This window comes from Rhinatrema bivittatum, chromosome 4 (genome assembly GCF_901001135.1).
Source record: "Rhinatrema bivittatum chromosome 4, aRhiBiv1.1, whole genome shotgun sequence".
Classification (NCBI taxonomy): Eukaryota; Metazoa; Chordata; class Amphibia; order Gymnophiona; family Rhinatrematidae; genus Rhinatrema; species Rhinatrema bivittatum.
This window is the reverse complement of record NC_042618.1, coordinates 427170224-427194345: the sequence shown is the minus strand read 5'-3', so window position 1 is coordinate 427194345 and position 24122 is coordinate 427170224. Positions and strand designations below refer to the sequence as shown.

Sequence of the window (24122 nt, the reverse complement as noted above, 5' to 3'; positions counted from 1 at the left end):
CTGGCATCTGTGGCGACTATGATCTTCTGTGGAGTCCGAAGAGGCATTCCTCTCAGAAGATGCGGAAGCGAAAGCCACCACTGTATGTCAGCGATAGTAGAGGCCGAAAGCGGAAGAAATCGCTTGAAACTGCTCAGACACCGGCTGCCAGCGGGATAGCAAAGCTCTCTGTAACGGTCGCATATGTGCAAAAGCCCAGGAGACTAGGGCGATGGTTGAGGCCATAGTCCCCAGGACCTGGAGATAGTCCCACACCATCGGGAGCTGGAGCGAAATAAGGTTGCTCACCTGATCGATGAGCTTGAATGCCCGAGCATGGGGCAGGAACACCTTGCCAAGCCGTGTGTCGAAACGTGCCCCCAGAAATTCCAACATTTGGGAAGGCTGGAAATGGCTCTTGGGAAAGTTGACTATCCACCCTAGGGAGGTAAGAAGAACAAGAACCCGGTCGACTGCCTGTCGGCAGAGAATCTCCGACTTGGCCTGTACGAGCCAATCTAGATAAGGATGGACCAAGATCCCTTCCCGTCGGAGAGCAGCTGCCACGACCACCATCACCTTGGTAAAGGTGCGCGGCGCGGTGGCGAGGCCAAAGGGCAGCGCCCGGAACTGAAAGTGCTAGCCCAGAACATGGAAGCGAAGGAACCTCTGGTGTTCGGGATGAATCGGAATGAGTAAGTACGCCTCCGTGCGGTCGAGGGAGGCTAGGAATTCACCGGGATGTACAGCTGCTATGACCGCCCTCAGGGTCTCCATCCAAAAATGGGGCACCTTGAGAGCCCTGTTTACCCTCTTGAGGTCCAAAATCGGGCGAAAAGAGTCTTCCTTCTTTGGCACTATGAAGTAGATGGAATACTGGCTGGCGCCAATCTCTGCCTCCAGAACCGGGACAATGGCGCCCAGCTGCCGGAGCCTGGTAAGGGTTTGGGCCACTGCATCCCGTTTTAGGCGCCCGCAGGGAGAGACTACATAGAGGTCCGGTAGATCCCAAGAAAATTCTAAAGCGTAGCCGTCGCGGATGATCTTGAGAACCCACTGGTCCGATGTGATCTTGACCCATTCGTCTAAAAATAGGAAGAGGCGACCCCCTAGGTTGGGGACCGAGGAACGGGCCGACCATATCTCATTGCGAAGCGGGCTTCGGGGCGACCCGCTGAGAGGACCCCTCGCGGAAGGGCCGGCGCCCTCGAAAGGGCTGGGACCAAGATTGGGACCTGGAAGGGTACTCCCTGGCAGAAGTACCACGCCCTACATACCGATGTTGGCCCCGGAAACGGGAACGAGAAGGCATAAACGCCCGGGATTGTTTCGGCTGGTCCTCAGGCAGCTTATTAACCTTGTTCTCACCCAAGGAATTAATGAATTGTTCCAGGTCTTCGCCAAAAAGCAACTTACCCTTGAAGGGCAGAGTGCCCAACTGCGCCTTAGACGACGGGTCCACTGACCAGTTATGCAACCAGAGGAGCCTACAAGCAGAGGCCGCCGAGGCCATCGCCTTCGCCTGGATTCGGAGCAGATCGTACAGAGCATCCGCCCCATACGCAATGACTCCTTCCAACCGCTCAGCCTTCTCAGCCTCTGCGGTCGGGAGGTCCTGGGTGCCGAGTAATTGCTGAACCCACCTAAGGCCTGCTCGCTGCATGAGACTGCTGCAAATAGTCGCCTGGACTCCCAATGCAAGCACCTCGAAGATGCGCTTAAGGTGAAATTCCAGCTTGTGATCCTGCATGTCCTTCAAGGCCGTAGCACCCACCACTGGGATAGTGGTGTGCTTGGTCACAGCAGAGACTGAAGAATCCACCGTGGGAATTTTCAGCATCTCCAAACAGTCCTCCGGGAGCGGATAGAGCTTGTCCATGGCTCTCCCGACGCGGAGCCCCGCCTCGGGAGCTTCCCATTCCCGAAAAAAATCAGATGTCAGTGCCCGAAGGAGCAGCAACTTGTGCATAGCATGGAAAGGAAAAGCCGATGCCTGAGCCCGAAGTCCTGCCAGGACGGGGTCCATATGCTTAGGCAGCGCGGCCATCAGGGAATCCGCCGGGGGGCCCTCGATCCCTAATTCCTGAAGGACAAAAGGAATGATGGGCTCTAACTCCTCCTTGTGAAAAAGCCGGAGGACCCTAGGATCATCCCTGTCTAGAGGAGGAAGCGTCTCCGCCACGTCCAGACTCTGATCTGGATCAGGAATGCCCAGGGGTGCTGGAGGGTCCGGGAGGGGGGGCCCTTGAGACCACCTGCACCCAAACAGACCCCTGCCCCTCCGGGAGTGGGAGGGGGGGTCTAATCGTGGAACTTTGGCCGGCGGGGGACCAGGGAAAAATCCTCCTCCTCCTGCAAGCTGGCCAGATAAGATTTATGCATAAGGAGCACAAATTCTGAAGAAAAATGCTGCCTAGCCGGGACTCACAGGGCTCAAATCAGATGTCAGTGCCAAGCAGCTCCAAATTAGGAGCTGCAGAAACCCCCAAAATGTCCGCCGTTCCTGCGGTCTGCCAACCCGGGAACGGCTTGGCCATGCGACTAGAAGAGCGACCCCGGGCTAAATTTGAACGCGCCCCCCCAAGAGGACCCTTCATCCCCCGGTAAGCATGCGAGGGCTCTCCACACGACAGACAGCAGAGCGCGGCATGATCAATGAAGAAAAGCCACGAAGAGCAGGGAAATCAGCTGATTGTAATTAGAGCTGAAAATGTGCTGCAGAGAGGAGCGGAGGCAGCAGACTGAACCCTGCACGCTCCTCTCCCAAACCACCCTGGCTGCCAGCCCCCGACGACTGAAAAGCTGTAGAAATAGGTTTGCTGTTTTTAACCTTTTTTTTTTTTTTTACAGCCTAAAGTAAAACTGAGAAAGACAGGATCCCAAAGGGAACTGTCCTAGGGGGGCTTCCTTGGCAAACTGAGGGCAGCCAGGGAAGGGGGGAGTGACTGGTCTACCAGTTTCACCCCCACGGATCACCGGGAACAGGGGCTTAGGCTATGTTTCCACAAGGGGCAAAGCCCCCCTAAGCCCCACAAGAGCGTGGAGACAGGACTGTCTCCTGAAAAATAGAAAACCAGAGCCAACTGCCTTTTTATTTATTTATTTATTTTTTTATTCTGAACAAACGAAAAAGTACTTGCTTGATCCTGAGATAGATCTACCCAATTTGGGAAAAGGCTAAGAAGCCGAGATCAGGGAACCGCAGGGTGAGCTGATCCATCTGCTGGAGACAGACAAATACTGAAGGGCTGCAGGGTAGGGTCTGTCCTGATATAGGATACCCTTTTCAGTTTTAGTCTGTCTCCATCTGCTGGACAGGAGGCTCAACTCACAGTCTGGACTGATCCGGGTACGTACAGGGAACTTTACTTAAGCAGGGTTACATGCTGCACTCATTTAGCTTTTACAATTTTGCTACAACACCCTTAAAAATATCACTTTCTAAAAGAGTAGCTAAAAGGAATATACCCTGTAGCAATCAGAATACAATTCTCCCATTGCTCAAGAAATCTTGGTACAGAATTGCACTTAACTCTAATTAGGGCTTTCTAATAAGCAGCCTCCGTGAACTCACACTGATTGGGTTAGTTCAGAATGTTTGCTACTTTTACCCTGGTTGGGGCAGCCATACTACCCAAAGCTGCTCAAGGCACTGGTTTCGTTCTTTGGAAAGCTTAGAAAATCTACAGGGAAGATGGGTGGGTTGTGTGAATGTAATGACCTGCCATTATAAGAGAACCCCAATTACAGGTAAGCAATTTAGTTTTCTCTACTCCCAAGCAGCCTCAGTGGGTTCATACATATGGAGAATGCCAAAGCTAAAGATGACTGCCAGGCTGCCATGGGTTTTGGACATGCAGCAGAGAAAAAAGGTGTGGGTTTACTGTGTAGATTAGAAGACACTAAAGTACAACAATCTAAAACTAGAATTAAGGGCAAAAAAATATGATATTCAGGTAGAGGACTGCGTAATTTTCTGGAGTTGATGAAGTATCAAACTGAAGAGATCAACCCTATGCGAATGGTGAAAACCAACTAATCAACAGAGCTAAATAAGGATTAGCAAGCAAGCACAAAGGATGATATTTATATCTTTACCCATCTTTCTCAACATTTATCTCCATCTGTGTGATTATATGGAATACAAGCAAATCTCCGTGCCCCCCCCCCAACACACACAAAACTCAATAGCTTAAATGCAAAAGCAGTGAACAGGCTGAGCACGATTAGGACAACAGAACATGTTCACATGACAGGAGCTGCCTCTTTTTTTCTTTTTTAAAGACTTAAAGAAGCAGTGCATTCCTTCCTACAGAATGGCTGCAAGGCCAGAAATACATGCCAGTTTTTGACACTGGGGTTTTAAGACAGGGTTTAAAATATTGAACTGTCAATACAATAAGCCACTTGAAGTGTTATGTTCAAAGGAGGTTTGAGTACAAAGCTATTGCTCAATGCCAAGCAAATTAAAACAATTATTTTCAAGTATACCTATCAAAGTTCAGCTGCAAGCATGCTCTCTGACTGAAGAGACTGAACAAGGGAGCCTGGATGTAATGGGAGAAAAACTGCCTTTATATTTCTACATTAAGGTGTGCCGCCCTTAAAAAACTTAACTATGTTTTTGCTACAATACTGGGCTCTGAATACTGAGGAAGAACTGCAATAGGGCCCATGATAAAAAAAACCAAAACAAAACCAAAACACCCCAAAATGTGATAGTCTGAGCAAGAAGGTGAAAATCAGGCCCAGTTTTATCCAGATTCTGCAGTAAGCTTTACGTACTGGAGGACTAATCCACAAACATGAATTTCAGATACAATCACAATGCTTTGAAACTGCACTTGCAGTGTAATCTTAATCTCACAAACCTACGTGCAGCAATGCCACAGAGAAAGCTCTAATGTGTGGTCCCTCCATTGCCCCTGTCTTTAGGAACCTTGTAGCTTCATGCACAGGTCCACTTCATGTTCTAATATCTGCACCCATAAGCATCAAAATTCTGTATGCACATCTTCTAAAGAAGTTTTAAACTGGAAGATTAGACATCCCAAAGAATGAATGTGGCAACTGGAGAGTAAATACAGATCAGCCTTTCAGCACCTCAAAGAGCAACAAATTGGAGATCTGAGCAGCAGTGGGTTGCATGGTGGCCTGGCCACATGGCAACCAGTTCAGAAAGATCAAGATTCCAAATGGGCTGTTTGGGACAGAATTGTATAACCCATCTTTGTGCGTACAGCAAGGCTGCTGTTATTAGAAACAGTGGATGCTGCAATCGATCAACATCTTCAACCCTACTTCCCCCACCACCCCCTTTAAGAAAGATTTGTTTGGGGCTTTTTTTCTGTGTTACAAATGCAGACTCACAGCACCTTTCATCATACAGGATCCCAAACATCTTTATAAAACAATTGGTGAAAGAACCACCACCTCTAGTTTGCAACAAGACAGCAATTATTTATGCTTTTGCATACTATATAATAGGAAGGGGTCGAAACTGAACCGAGAGACAGAAGCTAGTGCAACATCCTTTGCAAAAAGCAGCCCAGGGTCTGCAGTGTGCATGAAATGTAACAGATTCAGCTAGCGCACGCCTTTTACAGCAACTGTCATCTGCAACACACATTGTCAGAATGTAATGCAAACTGCATGCCTTCATTGTGCATCAGGTGACGGCAAGCCTGAAAAAACACTCTTGACACCAAACAGTTCCCCCTTTAAATGATAAGTTAGCAGCATTACCACATGCCAGAGCACTAACTGCATCGACCACCCCTAGGAGCAATTCAGTCCTTTTAGTCAGAGGCTGCATCTCCAATCCGATGGGAGGATTGGTCTTTTTCCACTACATAAGAATCCTGAGCCTAACAGATGCATGCTGATAAGTTTTCCATTCTGGCTGCTGCGTGGGTGGCTCTTATGATCTTAGAATCACACCTGTGACATCACAGCATGATACCACAGTGATGACTGATGTCACATTTTGCAAGCATGCATTTCTAGTCTGGCACAAAAGCTGGAGCTGTAATATTCTCTCCAGTAGCTTTGCACACATTGAAGCAGCCATAGAAAGCCAGGATTTAGGTGGTGTCCATTAACTCCATGCCGGCTAATGATGTTGAATCCTTCTGAATGCTTTCAAAAAGGGAGGCCATTTCCGGATTGGCTCGGATTTGAGATGTGAATTCTGCCATGACAGGTCTCTTCTCTGCCTCTGCGATGGTAAGTAGAGCAGCCACTGCTCTCATCGCAGAGCGCTTCAGCTCATCCTGCTTTTCAAACTCCTGTTTCACCGAGCCAGCTTTTACCTGCACACAGATATGAGAGGGCACCTTAGCAGATTCAGCTTTGCTGTTTTTAGTATCACATCAATTTATGTCACAGTCTAAACAATTTTATGACTACTAAACATATAGCCCCCTCTCAGGTGCAAACAGCATTAATCGCATCAGCTGCATTTAACAGGATCACGAGAAATAAGCTATTGGACTATGGTGTGCCTAATTTATAATAATTTTTTGCAGGCCCATAGTGTCTCATTAGCACATGCCTCACAGAAAATGGCATTCAGTGTTAGCAGTACAGAACTTAACAATAGCTGCTACTTTTTGGGTCAACAGCTGTATCATAGAAACTCTACTCTGAGATACCTTAGTGGTGCAGGTTGCTCTCAGGGGCTCTATCAGACGGTCCAATCTTTGTAATACAGCATTCGGACACAGTGTTGATAACCGGGCCAGCATAATAAATGTCAGCATCTAGGAGACATAGGATAATATTCTTGAAATGGATGGGTTTCAAAAGCTGACCTAGGACATTCTGGGCAGTGTGATGCACATGGTAGACATGTCACAAAGTCTTAGTGAAATGCATTACAGGGCATGAAATAACTGAACAAAACAAATTGAGAACAGTCATGCCCAGATTTAGGGATAGGCAACATTAGGCAACTGCCTCCTGGGCTAGAATGCTGCCTACTCCCATGCCTCTACCTGGTCCTGCAACTGAGCCACGGCACTCCACTAAGAACTCCTGTACTAGCAGCAATAATTTAAAAAGTGAATGTACCACAGGACCTCCAGCCTTGCATTGCACTCTCAAGGTTCTGTGATGCCCCTTCCCTCACACGGGTTTCCATAGAAATAGGAAGCCCGTGTGGAAGGAGGGGGAAGGGCACTGCAGGACCTTGAGAGCATGATGCAAGGCTGAAGGTCCCATGCAAAATTTCCTTTTTAAAATGTTGCTGTTACTGCAAGAGTTGGGGTAGAGGAGAGCTACAGCTCAGAGGTAAGGAAGAGGACTTTGCTGCAGTGAGGGATTGGCATCAACAACATCTCTCCCCACTGCCTATGGGTGCCAAATATATAAATCTGGCCCTGTGTACAATACAAATTAGGCACTTTTCTCTTCTTCCTCTGGTTCACCCTCACTTGCCACACTTTGGCTCCTCACTCTGTCTGCCAGTTTGGGAACTTGGATGGCAGTCTGTGTCTGAATGCACAGGATCCTTCTCCAGAGCAGGCCTGCAGAAAGACAGATTACCCTGATGTCATAGTGGTCCTTCAGTCCATCTTCCACATGGTTTAAATACTCAAAGATGTCCAGCCTGTCCAAGCAGCTCTCCAATAATGTGTACATGCACTCAAACGCAGCTTTCCTCACATCCAGCCCATCATCCACTGTATGTTTAAAAGGTCCCATCTCCACCTGTAGCAAAATAAGAATATGTGTCAGCAGCGTACACAACCTCACCCCTACAGTTCAGTGTGTCAGCAGGTCACAGCGAGACAGCATTAGCATGTTGCCGCTTGGGTCAGTACTGATTCGACATTGGTTTGGTACTAACTCAAAGAAATGTGCCCCCTCAAAAGAGATACCATGCTGAGACTGGTCCAATTGTCTATTGAGTCCAGCATCCATCTCTAAATAGTGGCCACTTCAGGTTGCCTGGCAGTACTTGCAAATTCTTGTTTCCTTATCATCCCCCCAAATCAGTCCAGAAAATTGGATTTTTCTCCCCTACCAGTAGATGGAGGCAGAGCTTTACTGGATTGTTAGGAAAGTATGCCACCTGCTGTCAACTCAGTATTCTCTGTCTCCAGCAGATGACTGGGGAGTCCAACCTGCAATCAGACCTTTGTTGGTAGTAAATGCTGCCATAGCGGCCATCCCTCTGGTGGAACAGGCTCAAGAGAGAGATGATGGGTCAGTGATCCTTGTTTGCCTTGTATCCTGACACGCAGGCTGTCTCCCTCATTCCCTGACATCTTCTCCCTCCCTATGGTGGATCCCTCCTGTCTCCTGAAAGAAGCCTTATTTAGGAAAATATTCCTTTGCTTTTATGGTTATCTGTGCTACTTCAGGGTATTTGGGTCCCTTTAAGAAGTTTAAAAGGAAAAAATAAAAAGGGATGGAACATAAATCAACTGGCAGAGCTTTTTCTGTGAACTGGGCAGGACAGGAAACTTATTGGCAATCCAATCCATGGTGTGAGCTGCTCTAATGGAGAAATTACTTACCTGATAATTTTGTTTTCCTTAGTGTAGACAGATGGACTCAGGACCAATGGGTTATGTGCTCCCCAGCTAACAGATGGAGACGGAGCCAGATTTCAAAGCTGATGTCACCCTAGATATACCTCTGCAGTGACCTCAGCCCTCCAGTATTCTCTTCAAAAGCCATTGTGGACATAATATTGAAAAACTTGAATACAATTTAATAATTCTCTCCTTAGGAAAGAAACTGAAAACTTGGCTGTTCTCACAAGCATTCCCCTGATGAGACACTACTCAACTAGCAATGTAGCCTACTCTGCTCCCAATACCTTTCCTCCTCACCTATAACCACTTCCCCTGCCACTGCCCCGTTCCTGGCCCAGGTCATCGCCCCGGTATGATGCCTCCGCAGCCAAGTATCTAAAGGAATCTGTTATGCTCGAATTACTTATTTATATTAAATGTTAATTTAGCTCTCCATGCTAATCAATTGAATTTGTACTATCCTGCATTACTATTAGGTGCGTTTTGTTAAACTTTTTTCTCTCTCGCTTAAATATCCCAAATTGTACTCCCTGTTCATTGTAACTTTCTTTCAGTTAGTTAAATGGTTTCCCCTCGTTCTACTGTAAACTGGTATGATAAGACTTGTCTTGAGCATCGGTATATTAAAATAATTTAAATAAATAAATAAATAAAAGAACTTGATTAAAACTGGTGACTAACTGTACTCAACCACTGAATCCCAGCAATATTATAGATGCCCAGATCTAGGGAGAGGGTGATGGCTTACCCATAATCTCTTTGGGATCGAGATTCATGTGCGATTACTTGGCACTGTTCATGGGCAGCCGTGGGCAGGATGCCGAGACCATCTGTCTACACTAAGGAAAACGAAATTATCAGGTAAGTAATTTCTCCATTTCCTAGCAGTAGCCAGATGGACTCAGGACCAATGGTATGTACAAAGGCTACTCCAAAACAGGGCGGGAGGCTGCTTGTGGTCCAGTTAGCACTGCCCTCACAAAGGCTGTGTCTTCTCAGGCTTGGAGGTCTAGGTGATATAACCTAGAGAAGGTGTGCAAGGAAGACCACGTAGCTGCTCAGCAGATGTTGACGGGAGACAGTAGCTTAGCTTCTGCCCAGGATACTGCCTGAGCCCTAGTGGAATGAGCTTTAACCTGAAGGGGTAAAGGCTTCCCTACCTCTACATAAGCTTCCATGATCACTTCCTTGATCAATCGCCCCGGTAAAATGTTAGCCAACTTAGTTCGTAATCGGAGACCAAAGTCTCTCATCACGAGTGTCAGGGATAAACAGGGCACCCATTTAACTGCACCGGATGCAATTATGGATCGGTTTTTAGACTACTATAAAACCCTCTATGGGGTGAAACCTAGTCCTGCGGAAGCTGCGGCTACCTACTTTCAGGGACTCCAGTGGCCGCAATTAACCTCAACGCAACTGGAGGTGTTGAACGCTTCTATTAAGGAGGCCGAAGTATATGCTATCATCCACACCCTGAAATTGGGGAAGGCAGCGGGGCCTGACGGCCTGGGGCCCGAGTTTTATAAAATATTGAAATTCCCAGTTCTGCCCGTTTTGACTCCCTACTTTAATGACTTGATACATGCTAACTCCTTAACTGCTTCTGAGAACCAATCTACTATTGTCCTCATCCCTAAGCCTGGGAAGGACCCCCACGATGTAGGCTCTTACCGTCCTATTTCTTTGATAAATAGCGACTTAAAAATATTTGCGGCTGTCCTGGCAGCTCGGCTAGCCCTTATACTACCCACGCTGATACATCCAGACCAGACAGGTTTCATCAAAGGTAGACAGGGAGTGAAGAATGTCCATAGGCTCATTGCAGCACTTAGTTTCTATGAGCAAACAGATGCTTTAATTTTGAGTCTAGATGCCGAGAAGGCATTCGACTCGCTTTCCTGGGATTACCTGTTTTGGAGTATACGCCAGTATGGCATGATGGGAAATATAGTCACATGGTTGGAGGTTTTGTATAGTAACCCTGGAGCGCGCCTCCTCATTAATGGCGCACTGACTACACCTTTCTCTTTACACTGTGGGGTGCGTCAGGGGTGTCCTTTGTCCCCACTACTTTTTGTACTGGCTATTGAGCCCCTAGCGATTAAATTACGTTCCGATCCCACCTTTGCAGGCCTTCGTATACGGAGGCACCAATTAAAGCTGGCGTTGTTTGCAGATGATATTCTGTTGTTTGTGGGTAAACCCAAGCAGAGTGTCCCCGTGATTCTTCAACACTTCTCCTCCTTTAAGGGGATTGCCAGTTTAAATATTAACTATGCTAAATCTGAGGCCTTAGCGCTTACACCTACTATGGCGCGGGATTGGGGAAGTGGGTTTCCCTTTGCATGGGCCTCGGAAAAGTTAAAGTATTTAGGGGTTTGGATCCCCAGAAATTTGAATGAGTTAGACACCTTTAATATAAAGAAAACGTTAATAGACTTGGGGGCCCAACTGAAAGCTTGGCATAAATTGCCGCTGTCCCTATTTGGGCGCTGTGCCTTGATTAAAATGACATTGGTACCAAAATTGCTCTATAAGCTCCACATGCTACCTTGTTGGTTAAAACGTGCGGATGTTCTGTGGTTACAACGATCTTTTCAAAACTTTCTGTGGGTAGGGGGGCGGGCACGCCTTAAGTATTCTGTCTTAATACACTCAAAGGAGAAGGGGGGATTGAATATGCCTGACATCCGAATGTACAATGCTTCATGCCAGCTTCGCTTTGTGGGGGAGTGGATATTGGACCAGTACTCTTATTGTGAAGATAATTTGCTAATTAGTATGACCGCTCCGTGGTCTCCGCTGTATCTGATACAGGCAGATACAGCCACTTACAGCACATTGACTGTCCCCAAGGAATTATTGCAGCCTTGTAGACAAGCCTGGCGTTGGCTTCGTCAGCAGGTGGGTTTATCCGGCCTCACCTCTCTGTTAATGCCACTTTTGGGTAATAAGAAATTCACGCCTGGATTGGACTGCTGGGCAAGTTTTCAAAGTTGGCTTCAAAAAGGACTGCCATTCATTTTTCATTTCTACTGTCCGGATACTCCAGTGGTGCAGGATTTTGCCACTTTGGCGCACACCTACACGCTACCCTCCAAACACTTCTTTGCTTATCTTCAAGCTCGCCATTACATCCAGACGTTCAAATGGACAGAGGAAGAATTCCGTAGGGAGTCTAATTTTGCCCATCAATTTTTTGATACTGCTCTTCTACATAATTCTATCAGGGGATGGCGTGTATTGAGCCAAAAAAACAGCAAACCTTCCCATCTGCGGGCCCTGGCGGAGTATTGGTCGGAAGCCTGGGGGCGACCTTGTTCTGCTGAAGACATTTTGCTATGTTTCAAAACCATAAATGCCACGGTGCCAGACCATGCCCTGCGGGACCTGCAATTTCGGATCCTGCATCACGTTGTCTGTGATGACGTTCGCCATTACCAAATGGGCAGGTTACCCTCACCCCAATGTGTAAAATGTGGTACTGTACCTGGCACCTTGGCACACCGCTTATTTCAGTGCGCGACCCTTCGGTCATTCTGGGATGGCGTATTGACCCATGTGGCTCGTTGCACTACTTCCCATATCTTGAGATCAGGGAAGCTCTTGCTGTCGGGGTTGCGCAGTAATATTACCCCTCATACTGCTACTGCTGGACGTTTTGGACGTACTGCTATCTTGTTGGCCTGCCAGTTGATATTAGCTGTTTGGATTGATCCCACGACGCAACCAACTTTGAGAGCCTGGTACTCTAAACTTGCGATAACTATGCAGCTGACACGCCTCAATCTCCTTTCAACGGGCCGCACTCTGGATGCTACTTCTGTGGCTCACTGGACTACTTGTTTTGACTTACTACCTCTGGATATACAAACCCAACTTTTAAATAATGGATACCAAAATGTATGGACATAAATGTGGTCTCCCAGTGCTAATGATTTGTTGCTATTGTAGCCAATTAATTTCGCTATTGCTGGTTCTAACACCATCTCCTGGGGGGGGGGGGGGGGGGTAGGGAGTTACAGGAAGGATGGTTGAGTGAAAGGGTGTGAGTGTTTGTGCTGGGTGTTAGGAGGCGTGAGTGGGGGGTAGATAACCATTGGAAAAGAAGGGAGAAATGCTGTCACATTTGTATGGTTACTTGTATGCCAGCGTCTATTGCGTTCTGTTGCTTTTCTACTTTTGTTATTGGTTGGCCTGACTTGCCTCTATTGAGGCTGTTGAAACTGTCGGCGCATGTTCCCTAATAAAAATGATTTTGACAAAAAAGAAGGCTTCCCAAGGAGCAAGCAGTGGAAAAGGTGGGGGAGGAAGAGAAAAACACATGGGGGAGAAATATTAGGGAGGAAGGGAAAGGAATCAAAGCAGGAGCTGAGCCACCAGTTAGAAAAGTCAGAAAGAAGAAACAATCTGGAAGACCTCGCTTGCAACCAGGCTGTGCTCCACTGCACTAGGCTGTCATTTCAGGAGCTGCTTGCAAAACTTTCCAGTGCCATCTGCAGAGCCCGCTCAATTGAGGGAAAGCTAGTCTGTCACTAGCAATCTTCCTATTCGGCCTAGCCAGACTGTAGTCCACAGCAGAGAATGCTCGTCTACCATCTGCTAGAGAGAGAATATTGGCAGGCTGATGGCAGCATGGAGGTATAGGGGTGCCAACGGTCAGCCTGTTGATCTCAATCTCCATCTGCTGGTGGGTGTGCATAATCCTCTGGTCTTGACTAGTTCGACTAGAAGAGGAAACAAAAATTAAATCCAGACTCTAAATTAAATCAGGGGAATGAGTTAAAACAACTAGATTATCCAGACCAAATTAATAAGCTAGAAAAAGAAAAAAGTTTTAGGTCCTTTATAGAGAGCCTCAACTGAGTTCATGCCCCAAAACTAAAGTAACTTATTCCAAAGTTGAGGGCCAATCAGTGAAAATATACAAGACCATGACAATGTTTTAGGCAATTCTGTAAAAGATTGCAAGTGTAACAGAGCAGATGATTGGAATGCTAGCAATGTGCCAGACAGTGCAAGGGCCATTTCATCTTATGTCTCAAGTAACTTGGGCCCTCATCCCTCAATGAGATAGGATGTAGTCCTCACATAAGGGTGACATCATTGATGGAACCCTGGTACAGAAAACTTTCTGTCAAGGTTTCTAGAAACTTTTGACTGGCCCTGTGAGGCCACTGAGCATGCCCAGCATGCCATGATATTCTCTGCCACAAGGGTCTCTCTTCAGTCTCGTATGTAGCAATAAGCTTTAGCAAAAATAAAATAATAAATATAATCGGACCCAACTCCACTGGGTGGCGGGTGGGTTTCGTGAGGACTACATCCTGCTGACCTGGGATAACACCTATTACAAGGTAAGCAATTTTGCTTTATCCCAGGACAAGCAGGATGCTAGTCCTCACATATGGTTGATTAGTAAGCTAGAGGCTGAGTCATTTTATAGTGAAGCAGCACTGAAGTATTGTTGTTGAAATGAGGCAGCTGAAGATCACAGCAGGTAGGATGTGGAAGGAGTTGGGATTCAACTGGAAACAAGTTCTTTAAGACAGATTGTCCATAGGCTGAATCTTGTCGTCCTTCTTTGTCCAAACAGTAATGAACTGCAAAGGTGTGAAGAGAACTCCATGTTGCTGCTTTACATATGTCAAGGATTGGCACTGAACGATAGTGTGCTACTGAGGTTGACATCGCTCTTACTGAATATGCCTTTACTCGCCCTTGGAGAGGAAGGCCTGCTTTTTCATAGCAAAACTGTATGCAATCTGCTAGCCAGTTGGATAGAGTATGTTTACCCACTGCTTTACCCAGTTTGTTTGGATCATAAGATACAAAGAGCTGAGTGGATTTTCTGTGGACTGCAGTGTGGTCTAAGTAAAATGCTAGCGCACACTTACAGTCCAAGGTATGTAAAGCCTGTTCTCCTAGGTGAGAATGAGGCCTTGGAAAGAATGTGGGTAAAACTATGGATTGGTTCAAGTGGAATTCCGTAACTACCTTGGGGAGGAATTTTGGATGTGTACGGAGAACCACTGTCATGTAGGAATTTTGTATATGCTGAATACGTGACAAGTGCTTGTAACTCACTAACCCTTCTAGCCGATGTAATGGCTATGAGGAAGACAGTCTTCCATGTGAGAAATTTAAGATCACAGGAATTCATGGGTTCAAAAGGAGAACGCATGAGTCTTGTTAAGACCAGATTCAGGTCCCATTCTGTGACTGGTGGCCGAATTGGTGGTTTAAGTTGAGTTAAACCTCTCATAAGCCTGCTGACAAGAGGTTGTATGGATATTAGTGCATCTCCCATCTTGTTATGGTAAGCTGAGATTGCACTTAAGTGTACTCTTATGGATGAAGTCTGTAGACCAAAGTCTGAAAGATGGCATAAATAGTCTAATAGAGATGTTGTGGGGCAGGAGAAGGGATCAATACTCTTTTGCCTGCACCACAAAGTAAATCTTTTCCATGTCGAAGAATAGTTCTTTCGTGTGGAAGGTTTGCGTGAAGCTATAAGCACTTGAGATACATTGGTTGAAAGATTGAGTGGCTGTAAAATCAAGCTTTCAGTATCCATGCTGGCAGGGATAGGGATTGAAGGTTGGGATGGCGCAACCGACCCTGAACCTGAGTTATGAGAGTGGGAGCTACACCCAGGCGAATTGGATCCCTGATCGAGAGGTTTAGAAGTGTGGAAAACCATACTTGTCAAGGCCAATATGGGGCTATGAGTATCATGGACCCCTTGTCCTGTTGTAGCTTCACTAGAGTTTTGGTTATGAGCGGTATCAGAGGATACGCGTATAGAAGGCCTGAGTTCCAAGGGTGAGCAAAGGCATCCTTGGCTTGCTGGTGATTCTGTCTGTACAGAGTGCAGAATTTGTCCACTTTATGATTCAGGTGTGATGCAAAGAGGTCTATTGTTGGTTGTCCCCAACGTTGAAATATCTTGGTCACTACTAAGGGATCCAGGGATCATTCGTGTGGTTGGAACAGACGACCGAGTCGATCCGCCAGTACATTGTGAATGCCTGCCAGATAAGTGGCCCGGAGAAACATTGAGTGTGTTAGGGCCCAGTCCCAAATCTGTGCAGCTTCTTGACAAAGGAGATTCGAGCCCGTACCTCCCTGTTTGTTGATGTACCACATGGCTACTGTGTTGTCCGTTTGGATCAAAACAGTCTTGTGTAAAAGGCAGTCCTTGAACGCATGCAGCGCATAATGTATAGCTCGAAGCTCCAGGAAATTGATTTGAAATGTTGCTTCGAGTTTTGTCCAAGTCCCCTTGGTTTGGAGATTGTTTATGTGAGCTCCCCAACCCAAGGTGGATGCATCTGTAGTTAAAGTTATCTGTGGGATCGGTTGCTGGAAGGGTAGGCCCTTGTGCAAATTGTCTTTGTTCGCCCACCATAGCAGAGACGAACGTAGCTGGTGGGTTATTTGAATTGGAGAATGCAGTTGTTGAATGGCTTGGATCCATTGTGATCTTAATGTCCATTGGGTTACTCTCATGGCGAGCCTTGCCGTAGGAGTGAAATGAACTGTGGAGGCCATGTGGCCTAGTAAGGTTAGAAACCAATGAGCTGTTTCTTGTTTCTTTGAATGTAGCGAGTTTGCCAATAGGGAAAGGGTGCCTGCCCGATCCCCTGGTAGAAAGGCCTTTGAGAGGATGGTGTTCAATTCTGCTCCTATGAATTGAAGCAGGTGAGACGGAGTGAGATGGGACTTTTGATAATTGATGAGAAAACCCATGGAGTGAAGTAGAGTAATTGTTCGACTGAGAGAAGCCAGAGCTCCCTGTTGAGATAGACTTCTGATGAGCCAGTCGTCTAAATAGGAAAAGACATGGACACTTTCCTTGTGCAAGTGTGCTGCTATTACTGCCAGACATTTGGTGAATACTTTGGGAGCAGAGGCAAGTCCGAATGGCAGTACTCTGTACTGGAAATGTTAATGACCCACCATGAAACGCAGATACTTGTGATGAGGAGGGAATATTGGAATGTGAGCGTAAGCGTCTTGAAGATCCAGAGAACAAAGCCAATCTCCTGTTTGAAGAAGTGGAAGCATGGTGCCTAGAGAAACCATCCTGAACTTTTCTTTCTTTACAAATCTGTTGAGATTTCTGAGGTCTAGGATGGGGCATAGGCCTCCGGTTTTCTTTGGAATGAGGAAATAACAGGAATAGAATCCTCTGCCCTGCTGAGACTGGGGCACTGGCTCTACAGCTCTGGCTCTCAGAAGGGTGGATAATTCTACTTGTAATTGGATTATGTGATTTTCACTTAGAGAAAGAGGTCTCGGAGGAGAATCTGTTGGAATTGAGAGGAAATTGAGTTGGTAACCACGAGATATTATTGCAAGTACCCATTGGTCTTGTTGTGATTTGTAACCAATGGTTGTAAAAGGAGGATATTCGACCTCCTACCAGAAGCTCTGGATGAGAATTGGAGAGATGGCTTCGGTCTCTGGGAAAGGTCTCAAAAGCCAGCAGCCGGTCCCCATCTGTGGCGGAGGTTGAGGCCTAGCTGCCCTAAGTTGTCTGGGCTGAGATCTTTGTTGTGACCTAGAAGATCTGCTCCTAGATATTGGAGGGTAATACTGCCTCTGTTGGTAGAAGGTTCTTTCCTTTGAGGCCTACGAGTTGACTGTGTAGCCGGATCCTGCGGAATCAATGAGAGTTGTTGCAGGGTTTCTGCGTGCTCTTTCAATTGAGCAACTGCATCCTGTACCTTGGAACCAAAAAGATTATCACCAAGACATGGGAGGTCGACCAATTTCTCCTGGACTTCAGGCCTGAGGTCCGAGGCTTTAAGCCATGCCCAACGTCTTGCATTTATACCCGATGCAGCCATTCTAGATGCTGTTTCAAAGCCATCATAAGCAGCACGGACCTCGTGCTTGTCTGCCTCCAGCCCTTTGTGAATAATTGTTTGGGCTGCTTCCTGATGTTGTTGTGGCAATGATGGTATAAACTCCTGCATCTGTTTCCACAGATTTCTTTGGTATTGAGTCATGTATAATTGGTAAGAAGATATTTTAGAATTTAACATGGCTCCTTGATAAAACCTTTCTTCCCAGGGAATCCAAGAATCTGTGATCTTTTCCCGGGGGAGTTGAGGAATGTGGTCTTATCCTCTTTGACTTCTTTAGAGCAGATTCTACCACCGCTGATTGGTGTGGAAGCTGTGACTTTTGGTAGCCAGGAGCAGACTGCACCAAATATGTTGTGTAGGCACTGAGCATGGATGCTCCCAAAGCCGATGTTGTAGGTCCAGAAGACATCATGGACAGGTATGGCTACTACTTGCTTTGGAGGGTCTACAAATTGGAGAACCTCCAATGTCTGTTGCCGTGAATCTTCTTCTGTCACCAAGGTGAAAGGTATGGTGTCAGCCATTTCCTGGATGAAATTGGTAAATGGTAAATCCTCCGGTGGAGATTTCTTCCTTGGGTCTGGAGGTGAAGGATCTGACATGAAATCTTCAGATGAGGTGTCTGTGTGTCCCTCGTCCCAAGTATCATATGGATCTTCTCTAGGTGGAGATATTGGAGAAGATCTAGGCGGATGAGGAAGCCCTGAAGGACCTGGTTGCGGGTCATCGAAGGGTGTTCCTTCAGGCTTTTCTTTTCCAGGCTTGGGAGGAAGAGCACCGACTACTTCATCAAATCTCTTCATTATGAACTGATATAGTCTCAGTTCTGGATGTCCTGGGTCCCCAGGTGAGATTGGCATCGATGGTATCGGGGCCGGAATCGAAGATGTCATCGATGTCATCGATGGTCGTGCCGGCATTATTTTGGACAGCATTGGTGTAGGCACTGGCATCAACGGAATCGTCTGCATCGGTATGGGTACCGGCATCGACAGAGTCGTCGGCATTGGTGTAGTCACCGGCTTCGGTAATAGTACCGGCATTGGTTCAGGAACCGGCATCAGCGAAGGAATAGGCATTTGCTCCTTAAGGGCCTGGAGCACCGCTTGCTGGATAAAATCCGACAATTCCTGCGGAACAGCTGGTGCAGGCAGAGCAGCTGAACGCGGTGGCGGTGGAGGCGTCGATACCCCTTCCACAGAGCCCTGTGGAGGTTCGACTATTGGTGTCTCTTCGGAAGGTGAAGGCCCCGGCGCTGAGGGTAGCGGTGTTTCCTGAACTTTGAGCCGCTTAGCGGTCGGTTCCTCCGGGGAGAGAAGCGCCGCTGGAGTCTATGTGTGCCGATGTCTAAGACAATGTTTCGGTCGGTGCTCGACTACTGACCTTGTCGATGTCGATGGATGATCTCCGGACCCCTCTGGATGACGTTTTTTCAATATAATTCGTTTTGAAACTCCGACCGGAGACGATTTTGTTGAAGTTGAGGGAGAAGGCAGAAGCTGTAGGTGAAAAAGATGTTCCATCTTCTCTTGGCGAAGTTTTCTTCCTTTGGGAGTCATCTCTGCACATTTAGGGCAGGTTGAGACATCATGTTTTCCCTCCAAACAAAGGACACACTTGATTACAGATAGGACACTTTTTAAAACTGGTAGCCATTTTCAATTGACAGCCGTCGATGAAGTGAGGGAAAAAATTATGAGAAAAAAGTTTTTACTCCGAGAGTAAAAACGAGACTATGATTACTCACCAGCTGGTGGAAATCTGAGAGAGATCCCTTGTGGGAGAAAAAGAATGAGAAATAAATGACTTTTTAGTCAGTAAACACTGTGAGAAAAACTCACAAGGCTCCTTGCTCCGCGATGCTTACAGCAGCGCGGAAAAACGAAGACTGAAGAGAGACGTCTGTGGCAGAGAATATCATGGCATGCTCAGTGGCCTCACAGGGCCAGTCAAAAGTTTCTAGAAACTTTGACAGAAAGTTTTCCGTACCAGGGCTTCATCAATGATGTGAGGACTAGCATCCTGCTTTGTCCTGGGATAATGGTAATTGTCTTCTCTCACCCCTTTTATCCCCAATCATTTAGTGGTCCAAATGACTCTCTCACAGGCTTCTTGTTTCTTTATGTATTTGAAAATCTTTATATGTTTTTGCCTCAATGGCATATTCTTTTATGACTTGTCTTATTAATGTTTTCAATCTACCTTATCAGTGCCTGTTCTCATTTGGACTTGCCTTCCATTTTTTAAAAGACGCCATTTTGGCTTTTGTAGCCTCTTTCACAGCACCATATAACCATACTGGCAGCCACTGGGTCTTCACTAAACCTATTTTAATGGTGAAAATCATTTTATCTCTGCTTCCAAAATGGTATTTTTAAACAACATCTCATACAAGAATATTTAACCCTTGCAACTGATCCTTTTATTTTCTTCCTGACCAAATGTCTCATTTTATCAGTTTCCCTTATTGAACATGAATGCTTCTGCAATAGTTTAAATATTTTTCTTTTGGTTATTTTATCAAATTTGATAGTATTATGATCATTGTTGCCTGCCTGCCCTTCCTGCTGAACCTGCACCACAGCTCCAAAATCCAAAGCTGACCTTGCAGATACCTTTTCTCTTACCCTGCACCTGGAAAACCGACTTCAACTGGCCAGCTTTGCTTTTCCTTATATATAAAAAACCTTATTAAACCAGTGCCAGGGAGAGCAGCAGCAGCAATAAATAAATAAACAGAGAGAAGATATCAGGGGAGAAGGAAACTTTTTAAAATAATCTTCAAGGAGGAGAGGCCACAGAATACAGAAAATAGAGGGGCGAAGAGAATATTTTAGACTGATAATCTGGAAAGAGCCCTGTTCCAAAATATTAAAAGTCTTGTTGAAGAGCTATGCTCAATCAAGAGAGGGAAGCTAGAGAATATTACCCCAGAAGCAGCCTAAACTAATCCAGCTTCTTTATCTAGCTTAACACTAGGCCTCAGTTTACAGCGCAGGATACTTGCCTAAAATTTGCTGGAGACAGAATAATGGCAGGTCCAGGCAGCCTGGTATCCTATAAGGGTCACATGACATCAGCAAACCTGTGATTCTGTTTCCATCTGCTGGCTAGGGAACATAACCCATATGTATGCACTGGTCTGGCTGGCTGAAGAGGAAACTGTTTGTGGGAATCCATGAACTTGAGCTCCTTAGGAATACCTATCTCAGTACTGATCAGTCTGACCTGTATCATGTATAGCTGTCATTTACCTCTCGGATGAGATCCTTCCTGACCTTGGTCTCTGCATACAAGTGTGGCAGGACAGTAGTTAGTAAATCTCTGATCAGGGATGGTTTGTTGTGAGCTGCAGAGTTAAACATCACCAAAGCCACACGTCGGACATTCAAATCAGGATCCTGAAGTGTCTTTAGAAAGTCACCTGGGGATATTAAACATATATGCTACAGTTTAGCAATCACTACAGATATGAAGAAACACGTAATAGTTGAAACATTAGTCAGTGACCAAATCTAAACGTGCAATTCTGACAACAAAAGGAAAATTGGTTCTTACCTGCTAATTTTTGCTCCTGTAGTACCACAGATCAGTCCAGACTCCTGGGTTTTGCCTCCCTGCCACTGCTATTACTAGCAATGGTAACATGGAATAGACGTAGTTTTTGGGTACTTGCCAGGTTCTTATGGCCTGGATTGGCCACTATTGGAAACAGGATGTTGGGCTTGATGGACCCTTGGTCTGACCCAATATGGCATGTTCTTATGAGAAAGTTTCACTGACACTGCACAAAACCAGTGTGCCACCTGCAGTCCCTCAGTATTGACGGGTACCCAAGCCAAGATGACAGCAACAACCATAAATTTCTAAGCAAGCTTCTAAGCAAACCTGCTCCCCTCCAACGAGCCGGAAGAAGGTGAAGTTGCCCAAAAAGACAACAGAAAACTCGTTTCCCAAATTTAATATAAGCGATCAGCACTGAAAACCAACAACTCTGTACTATATTCAAAAGCAGCAGTACGAGAGGCGGACTCCCCCCCCCCTCAGTAAATGGGCAGGTCTCTGGACTGATCTGTGGTACTACAGGAACGAAAATTAGCAGGTAAGAACAAATTTTCCTTTCCCTGTACATACTCAGATCAGTCCAGACTCCTGGGATGACCCTAAGCTCCCCTTATCTTGGGTGGGATGTGGAGAGTTCCGCTCATAGAACACGCTCACTAAAGCACATGGAAGCTGGAGCCCTGACATCCAAGCGATAATGCCTAGCAAAAGTGGGCAACAAATTCCCTGTAGCCACTCAGCAAATTTCATGTGGAGACACCTGATGTGACTCTGTGCAGATGAATCCAAATCCATAAAAGCTGGAAGCTCTACTGTCTAAGATGGAATGCAGAGACTACCTCAGGCAGAAAAGAAAGCACCATGCATAAAGATACCCCTGAATCAGACATCTGTAGGAAGGGATCTCAACAAAACAGCGCCTGTAGCTCTGAAATTCTCCTGGCTGAACAAATAGCAACCAAGAAAACCACTTAAGAATCAAATCTTTAACAGTAGCTCTCTTTAATGGTTCAGAGCCTCACACAATCCTCTAAAGACTAGATTCAGATTCCAAGATAGACTAATGTTTCCTCACCTGCAGACACAAGTTCTTAGCTCCCTGAAGGAACCATAGAACATCCGGATGTGTGGACAGAGGATACCCTTGCACCTTACCCTGGAGACAACCCAGTGTCGCTACCTGGACACTCAGAATTAAAGGTCAGTCCCCTGAGCAGAACCTATCTGTAGAAAAACCAAAATATGCAACATCATAGCCTGAACAGACTGAGGCTGCATTCTGTCAACAGCAGATCAGGACTCGAAGATCCTCTAAATTTGCACATACATCAAGGACCGCTTTGAAATATCCCCTCCATCTAGTTGTCTCCTCTCAGAAGTGAGCCACCTGACCCCAAAATACTGAGCCCTGGTGGAAAACAGTAGACCGATGTCTGAACCTCAGGGGCCCATCTATGGCCATGTTGCTCAGATCTGGGAAGCATGGTCGATGAGGCCACTTTGGAGCTACTAGTATAACATTGCCTGGATGTTTCTCTATCCTCCGTAATCCCTTGTCCACCAGAGGCCACGGGAGGGAAGACAAGAATCCCTCAAGTCCATGGCAGCACCAGAACTCCGATTCCTTTGTACAGGGATCAGTTCAGTGGATGTAAAACTGAGACGCCTTTGTGTTCTCTTTGATCAGGATATCCCCATCTGCTGTGAATGAGATACATTGCTGCCTACGACAGCACCCATTCCCTGGGGTCTAACTTTCTCAGACTATTAAAATCCACCTGAACATAGTTCACTCTGGTGATGTGAGATACTGCTAGCCGTTCCAAGTGCTGTTTGCCCAGAAAATAAACTCCTGGTCCTCTCGAGTCATTGCCAGATTCTTGGTTCCGCCTTGATGGTTGATGTAATCCACCATCATCACATTGTCTAATAGGATCCAAACTGGAAGGCCACGTAACCTTGGCAGACAAGCAAGCAACACGAACTGCACCACTCTCATCGCTAACCGATTGGTTAGGCCATGAGGCCTCCTGTTTTGACCATTGGCCCTGCACCGACTGATCTTGCCACACCGCCTTCCATCCAGAAAGGCCTGCATTGGTGGTAACTATTATCCAATTCCGAATCTTCAATTCCGCACCATGTTCGAGATTGGTGCAAGTAAGCACCACGAAAAAAAGACTATCCCTGGCTTCCCCCTCTAATTATACGAGGAAGATGAAACTCTTCCAATAATGGATTCCAGTGGGAGAAAAGCCCCTTGCAGAGGCCGCATATGTGCGCATGCCCAAAGTATCAATTCCAATGTAGATGCCATAGAACCCAGTCCTGTAATTAGTAACAGACCCTGGGCACCGAAAGCTCAAGCAGAAGCCGAATCTGACTCTGCAATTTCAGCAATCTCTCTCCACGAGAAACACGCTCTCCTTTAGTGTTTTGTAAGAGGATTAAATGGCTCGCTGCTAGGTTCACCACCCATCCTAGAGACTTCAAGTGCATCTGTACCTTTTGTACTCATTGTCAACAGAGGTCATTTGATTTCGCATGAATAAGCTAGTCATCCAGATACAGATACACCAACACACCCTCCTTTTGCAATGCAGATGCCGCCACCACCATCACCTTGGATCCTATTAGACAATGTGATGAAGGTATATGGTGAAGGTATGTGGAGCTGTCGCCAGCGAAGGGAAGGGCTTGAAACACAAAATGTTCCCTTAGGACCATGAACTTCAGGAATCTTTGGTGCTCTGCCCTGATGGCTATGTGCAGATATGGGCTCTATCAAGGTGAGAGATGCCAAGAACTCTCCCTCATGTACCGCTGCTATGATGGAGCTCAGAGTTGGACCTCAGTTTCCATGTGGAAATGGGGAACCTTGAGAGCTGCATTTACTTTCTTTAAATCCAATATCTCTTGAATTAGATACGGGGGAAAAAGAAACAGGATGCTTAACTTAAAATAGACCTCTGGCCACACTAAGCGTGTTCAGGGTCTGAGCTAACAAACTCAGCAAGTGATCTCTGTGAAAATAAGAAAAATATGAGCAGAGTCCAAAGCGGCTCTCAATCATATGCAATTTCTCCCTCTTCTAGAAGTGATATAGCCAATTCCCCATCGGAATCCTCCAATGAATCATAATCCACACCCGTTTGAA

General features: G+C 46.3%; 1 protein-coding gene across 2 annotated transcripts in view; it reads right to left on the bottom strand.

Annotated features, from left to right (window-relative positions):
- Positions 1-2810: 2810 nt before the first annotated feature.
- Positions 2811-24122, bottom strand: part of LOC115091271 (cullin-associated NEDD8-dissociated protein 1-like) — a 124973-nt gene continuing 103661 nt past the window's right edge. Inside the window, exons 12-15 of one of the 2 annotated variants that reach the window (XM_029601422.1) lie at positions 20656-20825; positions 7525-7689; positions 6633-6740; positions 2811-6290 (exon numbers count right to left, since the gene is read on the bottom strand). In XM_029601422.1, coding sequence (XP_029457282.1) covers positions 6063-6290; positions 6633-6740; positions 7525-7689; positions 20656-20825 — 671 coding nt within the window. In that variant the 3' untranslated portion in view covers positions 2811-6062. Of the gene's footprint in view, positions 6291-6632; positions 6741-7412; positions 7690-20655; positions 20826-24122 lie in introns of both variants that reach the window. The other variant, XM_029601423.1, reaches the window with a different exon arrangement.